The 12,815-nt window shown below is 46.0% G+C and overlaps 1 protein-coding gene across 1 annotated transcript in view; it reads left to right on the plus strand.

Annotated features, from left to right (window-relative positions):
• The window catches only part of LOC138852973 (ionotropic receptor 21a-like), a 31,532-nt gene extending 21,322 nt beyond the window's left edge, over positions 1-10,210 (plus strand). Inside the window, exons 9-12 of the mRNA XM_070086857.1 lie at positions 2,169-2,344; positions 8,699-8,852; positions 9,232-9,333; positions 10,097-10,210. Coding sequence (XP_069942958.1) covers positions 2,169-2,344; positions 8,699-8,852; positions 9,232-9,333; positions 10,097-10,210 — 546 coding nt within the window. The remainder of the gene's footprint in view (positions 1-2,168; positions 2,345-8,698; positions 8,853-9,231; positions 9,334-10,096) is intronic.
• Positions 10,211-12,815: the final 2,605 nt, after the last annotated feature.

Consider the following 12,815-nt stretch of genomic DNA (forward strand, 5'->3'; position numbering starts at 1 on the left):
ATTTTCGTGTGTTCTCTGCCTTCTGTACTTTTTCCATTCTCTATTGCACTTTGTTTTTGCCTCCTTACACCGTCGGGTGAACCAGGGGCTTGTTCTGGTCTTCCCGTTGTTACTGTTGCCCTTGGGAATGAACCTTTCCACTGCCTCCTTGCATTTTGTTGCTACATATTCCATCATTTCATTTACTGGCTTTCCTGCCAGTTCTCTGTCCCACTGGACCTCCCGCAGGAAGTTCTTCAACCCTATGTAGTCCCCTCTTTTATAGTCAGGTTTTTCCCATTCTACTCCTGTTATTCTCTCCACTTGCAGCTCTACTATGTATTCAAAGCACAGAACCACGTGGTCGCTAGCTCCTAGGGGACTCTCATACTTGATGTCCTCAATGTCTGAGCTGCCCAGGGTGAACACAAGGTCCAATCTTGCTGGTTCATCCTCCCCTCTCACTCTGGTAGTGTCCTTAACATGTTGGTGCATGAGGTTTTCCAGCACCACGTCCAACATCCTGGCTCTCCATGTTTCGGGACCCCCATGTGGCTCCAGGTTTTCCCAGTCAATCTCCCTGTGGTTGAAATCCCCCATAACCAGCAACTTTGCTCTGCTGGAGTGAGCTCTTCTTGCCACCTCAGCAAGTGTGTCCACCATTGCTCTGTTGCTCTCTTCATATTCCTCTCTTGGCCTCCTGCAGTTCTGTGGTGGATTATACATCACTGCAATGACCACTTTGTGTTCCCCCGACTGAAGTGTACCTGCTATGTAGTCTCTTTCTCCCGTCTCATCTATTCCTTCCATTTTCTCGAATTTCCATCTGTTTTTTACGAGCAGAGCAACCCCACCTCCCCCCCTGCCCCTTCTATCTTTCCTCATGATCTGGTATCCTGGTGGGAAGATTGCATCTGTTATTGTCTCCATGAGTTTTGTTTCTGTAACTGCTATGATGTCTGGGGACTTCTCATTGATTCTTTCTTGCCATTCCTCATGTTTATTCGTTAATCCATCTGCATTTGTGTACCAAACCTTCAACTTCTGTTCTAATACTGTAACTGTGGTGCGGGGGGTGGAAACAGAGGGATCGGTGTGTGATGGTTGGTTTGGATTGTTCAGTTGCCTTGGGGGTGTCGTGGCTGGAGTCCTTCTGCAGGTGTTTCTGGGGGGTGCGCTTGTCCTTCCATTTGATCCTGGGTTATTCTGCTCTCCTTTTTCATTTCCTCCCATTTCTCCTTTCGTTTTTGAACTCTCTCTTTCATTGTCTTCCTTTCGTCCTGTGTTCTGTCTCGGTCGAGGTACACACTCCGGAACTCCTGCTTGCCTCTCAGCCGTGCTTTCTCCTGCAGGATCATGGTTCGGGTTGATTCTGCCTTGAAAATTACTTTGAGAGGCCGATTCCTTTTCTTTGTGAACCACCCAATTCTCCGAAAATTTGCCACCTGGGTCATGTCCCCCTCGCCTATCACCTTCATGATGTCTTCAATCGCTTTTTTCTCCTCCTGCTTTCTTTCATCATAAGTTTCCCCTTTAGCTTCGTCTAGCCCATAGACAAACACGGATCTCTCCCTTTCCACCTCCCACTGTGACTCCCATTGCATCCTCTGATGTGTTTTAGTTCCTTCCCGTGGAGTGTTCCTTCCTTCAGTCCCTTCCCTCGTTATGGCCCCTATGCTTCTTGGTTTATCCTTCCTGCTCACCTGCTCCTGGCCCCCACAGGTATCTGGTAAGGTCCTTGCACATGTCCTAGTTCCTTCGATGTCTTCCAACCTCTCTTTCTGTCCTAGAGTGCTCCCTGTCTTTGTTTTGGCCCCATGTGGGTTTGACAGGACCTCTGCATACAGTTTAGTGTGAGTGTGTGTGTGTGTGTGTGTGTGTGTGTGTGAGTGTGTGAGTGTGAATGTGTCTGTGTGTGTGTGTGTGTTTTCGTGTGTGTGTATGTGTGTGTGTGTCTGTGTGTGCGTGTGTGTGTGAAAATTTTTCCTGTATACCTCACTATTTTTTGTGCTTCCGATACATACATAGAGACAACCCTAAATGTCAAAATGATTTTTGAACTTTGTTTTACTGCTAAATAAGCTCCTGTAACAACGATAGAACAGAAACCATTGTAAAAAAATATTCTGTTCTAAAACCCTTCATAGATTTTCTAAATAAAATTGATCTCAGCTTATGGTGTTACGCAGGACCTGGGTGCTGCCGACCTGCAGTTGTTGAAGACATCCCAGGTTCCTCTGTACAAGCGTGTCTACGAGGGCCTCAAACCTTGTCCCTCTCTAGACGAGTGTATTACCAAGGCACGAGACACTAAGTACGCCTTCATCACTTGGAGGACGTACCTGGAGGACCGCATCGCGGTGAGGTAATAACTTAGTATATCTACGCTAGTGTACCCTTAAGAGATATAACGACTAACGTTTTCTCTTATAAAAATGTCACTCGGGGAGTTAAGTTTAATTAAGATAAGATAAGATAAGATAAGATTTCTTTCGGATTTTTAACCCCGGAGGGTTAGCCACCCAGGATAACCCAAGAAAGTCAGTGCGTCATCGAGGACTGTCTAACTTATTTCCATTGGGGTCCTTAATCTTGTCCCCCAGGATGCGACCCACACCAGTCGACTAACACCCAGGTACCTATTTGCTGCTAGGTGAACAGGACAATAGGTGTAAGGAAACGTGTCGAAATGTTTCCACCCGCCGGGAATCGAACCCGGGCCCTCCGTGTGTGAAGCGGGAGCTTTAGCCACCAGGCCACCCCAAACCCATCGTGTAGGCGGTAGTCACCCCATACCTATAGTGTGAGCGGTAGTCACCCCATACCCATCGTGTGGGCGGCAGTTACCTCATACCCATCCTGTGGGCGGTAGTCACCCCATACCCAGATTTAGATTTTGCCAACGAAGTTGCTAGTTTATTGTGCACCCCATATCCATCCTGTGGACGGTAGCGCGAGAGCATATGGATACACAAAAGGCCTAGGAACTAGGCCCCAAAGGGCTAACAGGAATACATATGGATTTATATCTACATATCTATAGTTCACTTATCTGTTACAATCAAATTTAGGAAATTTGCTTAGTATATCTGGTATCTTATTTTCATTAATAAGATATCTTGACATGTCACATAGGTTATTATACTGTCTGTCTCTGTATTCCTCAATAAGTGGACAATTAAGCACATAGTGTTCAAAAGAGTGACCATATGCCTGATCACATAATTTACATTTAGTTTGATCATCATCTGCGTGTCTCCCAAACTGCCAGAAGTACTTGTAACCAAGCCTAAGCCTGGCCACTACAACATCAGTCAGTCTGTTCACATTGCACGTTTGTAGATGAATGGTTCTGAGAACCGACATGTTGATAAATTAGACACATGCGCAACTCTTGGGTATCTTTATTGAGGAAACGTTTCGCCACATAATGGCTTCATCAGTCCATACAAAGGAGAATCTTGAAGAACAGGAGGAGAATGAGGTAATCAGTCCCTCAACCTTGAGTCGATGTGGTCAGTCCATCAATCTTGAAAAGAAGATTGATGAACTGACCACATCGACTCAAGGTTGAGGGACTGATTACCTCATTCTCCTCCTGTTCTTCAAGATTCTCCTTTGTATGGACTGATGAAGCCACTATGTGGCGAAACGTTTCCTCAATAAAGATACCCAAGAGTTGCACATGTGTCTAATTTATCAACATTGCACGTTGCTCCATAAACATACTTATCTACGTTCATGTTATCATAGTGGGTTATAGATCTACTCAGGCTTCTAACTGCATTCCTATAACAATCATTTTCATTATTTACTTCTCTCCTAATATTATTCCTAATGCTAGACACAGTTATACCAAAGTTATATTCTACATTCCCCTTCTGGGTACTCTTCTTGGCTAACATATCAACTTTATCATGAAGGAGTAATCCAATGTGTGATGGGATCCATAGCAATTGTACATTAATTCCTTTGTCCCTAATTTTTGAGTAGCTATACCTGGCTTCACCAATGAGCATGTTGTTGGAGTCATTATATGAGTCAAAATCCTTCAATGATGACATAGAATCAGTAATGATGATAGAGTCAAGCTCAGTGTCATAGGTTAGCAAACAATTCAGTTTGCAGTGTAGACGCCCAGTTGTTAATTCTTATGCCTAACTCAACAAATTTATTATCGTTTTTAACAAGGGAGGTGGCAACAAGAGCAGATGCAGCCCTGCCAGAAGACTCCTGTTTAGATCCATCAGTGTATATAACTTGTGATAACTTATTACTACCAGCTAGGTGAGAAATTTATTCTTGAGCAGTTGCTCTAACAAGAGATTTAAGGAAGGGATTACTAGCAATGAGCTTCTTGGGAGGGACTTGCAGGTATGTGATATTAAATGAGCACATCTTCCATGGAGGGGTGAAATGCTCTTGTTGCCTACAGTGATACAGTTCATGCAGGTTATAAAACTTAATGCAATTGCACGTTTTCACAATCCATTTAGATCTATGTGTATTTACCTCTAAACACTTGGTAAGATTCATTGTGACAGTGTCTGGTTCGTTTCTCAACATTCTAATACCGAGTACAGTGTTAATCTCAACAATCCTATCACTGATACTAGAAATACCAAGCTCCTTCCTCATGTTAAGAACTTTTGTAGATCTGGAACAGCCAAGAATAATTCTGAGAGCTTCATTTTACATTAACTCCAAGGGTCGGAGAGAACTTTCTCTAGCTAATATCAACATGGGAGCAGCATAATCAATTAAGGACCTAACATAGGCTATGTACATCATTCTCACGATTCTCACATTAGCACCATAGTTGGGGTTGTAGCCAGCAACAGCTTTGAGAGCATTTAGCCTATCTTTGCATTTCTTATTTAGTTGTGGTATAGTGGATTTGTTAAAGGGTACATCTACACCAAGATATCTGTAAGTTTTAACGTAGCTAATGATTTCACCCTGCAAATAGATGGGTGGGGGATGTCGTTTGCTTGTTAATATCTTTGTTTTAGAGGAAGATATTATGAGGCCTAGTCGATTACAAATTGCTTGAACTTCATTAAGAATGGTATTCATCTTCTTATGCCCTGTTGTATGGATCATGATATCATCAGCATAGCTTATAGCTATATGTTTAGGTGAGGCAGGTAGAGCATTTAGAAGAGCATTAATCAGAATATTAAATAGCATGGGACTAAGAACTCCTCCCTGCGGTGTACCTAAAGACATTTCTTTAGAATCACTTCTGAAGCCTTGGTAAAGGACAGAGGATACTCTATTTGACAGGTATCCTATTATCCAGCAGAGTAAGCTACCACCAATATTCATTTTGGCTAGTTCATGTAGTATAACGGTTCTGTTCGCAATATCAAATGCAGATTTTAGATCAACAAAAGTGGTAAAACTAGTAGAGGTGTGTGCAGTGAGAAAGGTGGAAATACAGTTCTGCACACTTTTACCTTTCATGAACCCATAGAGGTAGGGGGAAAGTTGGTGTCTGATTCTGTAGTACAGTCTGTTAAGTATCATTCTTTCAAAAGTTTTACAAAGACAACTAGTTAAGGAGATCGGTCTAAATGTATCAGGCTGTTGGGGCTTAGGGATAGGCACAATGAGACTCCCATACCCACGGGGGTCGTCCCACAGTTACTAAAAACAACAGACATAGCCCCACTCCACAAAGGGGGCAGTAAAGTAACAGCAAAGAACTACAGACCAATAGCACTAACATCCCATATCATAAAAATCTTTGAAAGGGTCCTAAGAAGCAAGATCACCACCCATCTAGAAACCCATCAGTTACACAACCCAGGGCAACATGGGTTTAGAACAGGTCGCTCTTGTCTGTCTCAACTATTGGATCACTACGACAAGGTCCTAAATGCACTAGAAGACAAAAAGAATGCAGATGTAATATATACAGACTTTGCAAAAGCCTTCGACAAGTGTGACCATGGCGTAATAGCGCACAAAATGCGTGCTAAAGGAATAACAGGAAAAGTCGGTCGATGGATCTATAATTTCCTCACTAACAGAACACAGAGAGTAGTCGTCAACAGAGTAAAGTCCGAGGCAGCTACGGTGAAAAGCTCTGTTCCACAAGGCACAGTACTCGCTCCCATCTTGTTCCTCATCCTCATATCCGACATAGACAAGGATGTCAGCCACAGCACCGTGTCTTCCTTTGCAGATGACACCCGAATCTGCATGACAGTGTCTTCCATTGCAGACACTGCAAAGCTCCAGGCGGACATCAACCAAATCTTTCAGTGGGCTGCAGAAAACAATATGAAGTTCAACGATGAGAAATTTCAATTACTCAGATATGGTAAACATGAGGAAATTAAATCTTCATCAGAGTACAAAACAAATTCTGGCAACAAAATAGAGCGAAACACCAACGTCAAAGACCTGGGAGTGATCATGTCGGAGGATCTCACCTTCAAGGACCATAACATTGTATCAATCGCATCTGCTAGAAAAATGACAGGATGGATAATGAGAACCTTCAAAACTAGGGAGGCCAAGCCCATGATGACACTCTTCAGGTCACTTGTTCTATCTAGGCTGTAATATTGCTGCACACTAACAGCACCTTTCAAGGCAGGTGAAATTGCCGACCTAGAAAATGTACAGAGAACTTTCACGGAGCGCATAACGGAGATAAAACACCTCAATTATTGGGAGCGCTTGAGGTTCCTAAACCTGTATTCCCTGGAACGCAGGAGGGAGAGATACATGATTATATACACCTGGAAAATCCTAGAGGGACTAGTACCGAACTTGCACACGAGAATCACTCACTACGAAAGCAAAAGACTTGGCAGACGATGCACCATCCCCCCAATGAAAAGCAGGGGTGTCACTAGCACGTTAAGAGGCCATACAATAAGTGTTAGGGGCCCGAGACTGTTCAACTGCCTCCCAGCACACATAAGGGGGATTACCAACAGACCCCTGGCAGTCTTCAAGCTGGCACTGGACAAGCACCTAAAGTCAGTTCCGGATCAGCCGGGCTGTGGCTCGTACGTTGGTTTGCGTGCAGCCAGCAGCAACAGCCTGGTTGATCAGGCTCTGATCCACCAGGAGGCCTGGTCACAGACCGGGCCGCGGGGGCGTTGACCCCCGGAACTCTCTCCAGGTAAACTCCAGGTACATAATGGGTCCACGGACTGGGCCGTAACGTTATGATAGATGAACAAGTTACGAAGGTAATGAAGTATTTACATGTTTATATATGTGGTAATACATTATTTTCTCTGGCAAAGTTTACATTTCGTTTGGTCTACATCTGGTGGTGGTGATTTAACCTGCCAAAGATACTTGTAACCCAGCCGGAGCCGGGCGGTAGTGACATCCAAGAGTCTGCTTATTTTGTTGGATGCACCATAGACATGTGGCTCCTCCTGCATGACGGAATGATGATAGATGGACTGACTTGTGTCAATCTCCCTAAGTCTTAAATCAATAAAGTTCAATTGAAGTTCTTTTCGTATTATTGTTCTCAAACTGCTAACTGACAACCCAAGATTGTAATCTACTCCCTCTTTGAAAGCATACAGCTTAGCCAATTTATCAGTTCTATCATGCATCTGAAGACCAATGTGAGATGGAATCCACAGCATGTGCACTCTGACTCCACTGTCCGCAATCTTACCTTACCTGTGTCTGGCTTCTGACACAAGCATGCCACAATTTATACTTAATGAGTTGAGAGCATTTATTGATGATATAGAATCAGTTACAATTAAACTGTCAACCTTAGATATATGGACGCATTTGATTGCAAGGAGTATGACAAACAGTCCTGTTTGAGGTGTATAAGCCCAGTTATTGAAGTGTGCTCCGGTTTCTTTATGACAACCATTAGAAGGGGATACGGTCTTAATAATAATAATTATAATAACCACAATCTTTATGTCTAAAAGTACATACACAACGTGTATAGGCGATGCTGATATCAATGACATATACAGCTATATACAAAGCCCCTTGTTATGTAGAGCGTTTCAAGCAAATAAGGACAATTTAAGGACCCCATTGGAAATGAGTCATTTTGACTTTTTTGTTTATCATAGACAATCTACACATATGCTGCTATGTATGATAATCTATTTAACTGTGTATATGTGTACCTGTACCTGAATAAACTTACTTAATTTTGTCACCTAGATGCGACCCACACCAGTCGACTAACACCCAGGTACCTATTTAACTGATAACAGGGACAGCAGGTGTCTTAAGGAACACGTCCTAATGTTTCTACCCGTACCGGGGATCGAAATACGGATCTCAGAGTGTCAGTTGAGTGCTAGCACTCGAGCTACAAGACACCTTGCTGTTAAGTGTTAAATATTTAAACAATTCCTTTTATATTCCCACTTTTTTTCTACTGTATTCTATGCTAGGTGATCGTGGCTCATGTGATAGTCTTCAGCTCTCATCTGAAGGACCTGGGATCGATCCCAGCAATGTGTGTACATGTTGTGCATGTTTCCTTACACCTTACACCTACCTAAGTAGGTACCTGAGTGGTAGTCGAATGTTGTGGGTCACATAATGCACAAATAAACCAGTCACAGCGGCTTCATTGGGTTATCGTAGGTTACTGACACTACGTTAATAATTCTCTCTCTCTCTCTCTCTCTCTCTCTCTCTCTCTCTCTCTCTCTCTCTCTCTCTCTCTCTCTCTCTCTCTCTCTCTCTCTCTCTCTCCCAGGTTCACCAGTGCCACAGGGGAGCGTCAACTTCACGTGGCCACAGGGGACATCTTCCCAGTGGAGTTGGGTTGGGCTACCAACCCTGGTTGCCCTTACCGCCACTCATTCAACCAGAAGATCAGAGCACTTCTTCAGAGCGGCCTCGTTGCTAAAGTAACGTCACCCCTCACTTATTACTAGTAGTAATAGTAGTAATTTTATTATTATTATTATTATTATTATTATTATTATTATTATTATTATTATTATTATTATTATAATTATTATTATAATTATGGAAAGCGCTGCACCTGTAGGGGGGGGGGTTATTAAGCGTCTGATGAATAAGACATAGGTTTGATCCAAGGAAGAAGAGGGCATGGCCAATTCCTTTGCCCAACAGGAAGTCAGCCAGCTCAGGCTGGGTGTCAGTCCTTGCGAGGCATACGTGGGGGTGGGGGGTTGGGGTTGGCAAATTACAGCTACGCTGAACGACCTCCCTCAGATACGCGAGTTTAGCGCCTCAAGGTTATTATATGACGTATATTTTCAGTGGCTTCATGACCTTATTAACGACCCGCTGAGGAGAGAGACAGACCCCACTCAGGTAGTGACCGAGACTCGGAGCCACACCTTCGGTATGAACCACCTCCAGGTATGCACCGCTGTAATGCAATAACCAAGAGCCACACCTTCGGTATAAACCACCTCCAGGTATGCACCGCTGTACTGCCATAACCAGAAGTCACACCTTCGGTATGAACCACCTCCAGGTATGCACCGCTGTACTGCCATAACCAGGAGCCACACCTTCGGTATGAACCACCTCCAGGTATGCACTGCTGTACTGCCATAACCAGGAGCCACACCTTCGGTATGAACCACCTCCAGGTATGCACCGCTGTACTGCCATAACCAGGAGTCACACCTTCGGTATGAACCACCTGCAGGTATGCATCGATGTACTGCCATAACCAGGAGCCACACCTTCGGTATGAACCACCTCCAGGTATGTATAACGGGCTTGTTCAATGTTCTGGTAGCGGGTGGATAAATGATAAACGTCTTCGGAGGCTTCTTTGTTTATTGTTAAGTCGTGGTGGGTACACAGGCTTGTGTGTTTGTGCCCATGGCCTGGGCAGGGCCATCCCATGAGAGAGAGCTGGGAGGCCTTGTGTCTTCCTGCTAGGCCGCTGTGTGAGTGAGAGTGAGGCAAGTCTGGGCATACTGAAGTGGCGAGGCCTATAGGTGGCAGCACCAGCATGGCGCAAAATATGAACTAAGCTGGCAGACAGCATGGGCTGTCTGTGCAGACAGTACAGGCTGTCTACATACGCACCGCTGTACTGCCATAACCAGGAGCCACACCTTCGGTATGAACCACCTTCAGGTATGCACCGCTGTGCTGCCATAACCAGGAGCCACATCTTCGGGATGAACCACATCCAGGTATGCACCGCTGTACTGCCATAACCAGGAGTCACACCTTCGGTATGAACCACCTCCAGGTATGCACCGCTGTACTGCCATAACCAGGAGCCACACCTTTGGGATGAACCACCTCCAGGTATGCACCGCTGTACTGCCATAACCAGGAGCCACACCTTCGGGATGAACCACCTCCAGCTATGCACCACTGTACTGCCATAACCAGGAGCCACATCGTCGGTATGAACCACCTCCAGGTATGCACCACTGTACTGCCCTAACCAGGAGTCACACCTTCGGTATGAAGCACCTCCAGGTATGCACCGCTGTACTGCCATAACCAGGAGCCACACCTTCGGTATGAACCACCTCCAGGTATGCACCGCTGTGCTGCCATAACCAGGAGCCACACCTTCGGTATGAACCACCTCCAGGTATGCACGGCTGTACTGCCATAACCAGGAGCCACACCTTCGGTATGAACCACCTCCAGGTATGTACCGCTGTACTTCCATAACCAGGAGTCACACCTTCGGTATGAACCACCTCCAGGTATGCACCGCTGTACTGCCATAACCAGGAGTCACTCCTTCGGTATGAACCACCTCTAGGTATGCACCGCTGTACTGCCATAACCAGGAGCCACACCTTCGGTATGAACCACCTCCAGGTATGCACCGCTGTACTGCCATAACCAGGAGCCACACCTTCGGTATGAACCACCTCCAGGTATGCACCGCTGTACTGCCATAACCAGGAGCCACACCTTCGGTATGAACCACCTCCAGGTATGCACTGCTGTACTGCCATAACCAGGAGCCACACCTTCGGTATGAACCACCTGCAGGTATGCACTGCTGTACTGCCATAACCAGGAGTCACACCTTCGGTATGAACCACCTGCAGGTATGCACCGATGTACTGCCATAACCAGGAGCCACACCTTCTGTATGAACCACCTCCAGGTATGTATAACGGGCTTGTTTAGTGTTCTGGTAGCGGGTGGATAAATGATAAACGTCTTCGGAGGCTTCTTTGTTTATTGTTAAGTCGTGGTGGGTACACAGGCTTGTGTGTTTGTGTCCATGGCCCGGGCAGGGCCATCCCACGAGAGAGAGCCGGGAGGCCTTTTGTCTTCCTGCTAGGCCACTGTGTGAGTGAGGGTGAGGCAAGTCTGGGCATACTGAAGTGGCAAGGCCTATAGGTGGCAGCACCAGCATGGCGCGAAATATGAACTAAGCTGGCAGACAGCATGGGCTGTCTGTGCAGACAGTACAGGCTGTCTACATACGCTCGGCCACCTACCGCACGTCGTCCCGACGCGACAATACTGGTGGTAAAAGAAAATCGGTCTCTCTCTCGTAGGAACAGGGCACAGAACACAAAATAAAAACATATATATATATATGGACATGGAAAAAAAAACTCCCTACAGGGAGGGAAGAAAAAACATGTGGGGTGTGCTAAACATCGTGGTCATAGGCAGTGAGCATTGAAGGGCATCACTGCACGCCTTCCTGCGTCTGGACAGATACTGCAATACAGGAGACATCGCTGCGGCTGAGCTGTGACGCAACAGGGTACGGTCTCCTCTGGAACGGTGAAGCAGACATCGTAAGAGTCGCTGCAGGTTTCACTCAACCTGGGGCACGACATGCTGGTGCCCTCGAGTGAGGCGTCGACAAAACTCGGCAACTGGGCAGGACTTCTGGCAAGCGACTTAGGAGGACACTTCTCGACTGGTACTGTCGCTGGGCTGTCACTGCCGGCGAGCGTGGAGCGAGTTGTGGAGCGAGTCGTGGCAGAGACGACTGGGCGAAACATCTGGGAGTCGTAACATCATACACCAGACTGCAGTGAGAGAGCTAGCAGTCAAAGTGACATCTTCTTTGTGCAGGCTGCTCACTGAAGCTTGTGACACGAGGCTGACACAGCGCCTGCCGACAGGCCTAACTGCGGCTTGGCGAGTATCATCTCTCGACAGTTGGAGTTATAGCAGAGGTTAGTCTAAGCGTCCCCAGACTTGTTTCTCTACATATAAATGCACTCTGACAGTCTGGAGGTGAAGTGAAACAAATCTCGATGGGAATCGTAGCAGGTACGATTCTGTAGAACATCACGAGCGACGAGCATAAAAGCTTTCTGTACAAGAGAGCTCATACGCTCAGGGCTGATTAATCAGCTGTCAAACACACTGGTCACACGGGTGACTTAACACAGTGGTGCTATTCAGGTCTGGCTCAGACCTCACTGGACACACGGAAACTTTAAACACACCGCTGTACATACGGTACACTAACATGTGAGAACACTGACTGAGAAGAATTAATTAACACACGACATATATCTTCTCTCAATCTTCTCGACAATACTGAAACAATTACTGAACACTCGATGGTGACATCATGTGATGTCAGGCGTGATGTCGCGAGGTGACGTCAGCAGCACTGTGACGTCAGCAGACATCTCGAGGTGACGTCAGGCAGACATCGTGAGGTGACGTCAGCAGACATCTCGAGGTGACATCAGGCAGACATCGTGACGTCATGAAGTCGGGCAGCATCGTGGGTGACGTCAATGTGATGTGGGCAGCAGACCACAGCATGTGGCCTGGGACATCTGGTAACTCACGTAGCTCGTAGGTCTATGTGACATGCCCACACACACGTGGCTTCGCGATCCACGTGGCATCGTGATCTACGTGGCATG

The sequence above is a fragment of the Cherax quadricarinatus genome, chromosome 20 (assembly GCF_038502225.1).
Source record: "Cherax quadricarinatus isolate ZL_2023a chromosome 20, ASM3850222v1, whole genome shotgun sequence".
In the NCBI taxonomy this organism is placed as follows: Eukaryota; Metazoa; Arthropoda; class Malacostraca; order Decapoda; family Parastacidae; genus Cherax; species Cherax quadricarinatus.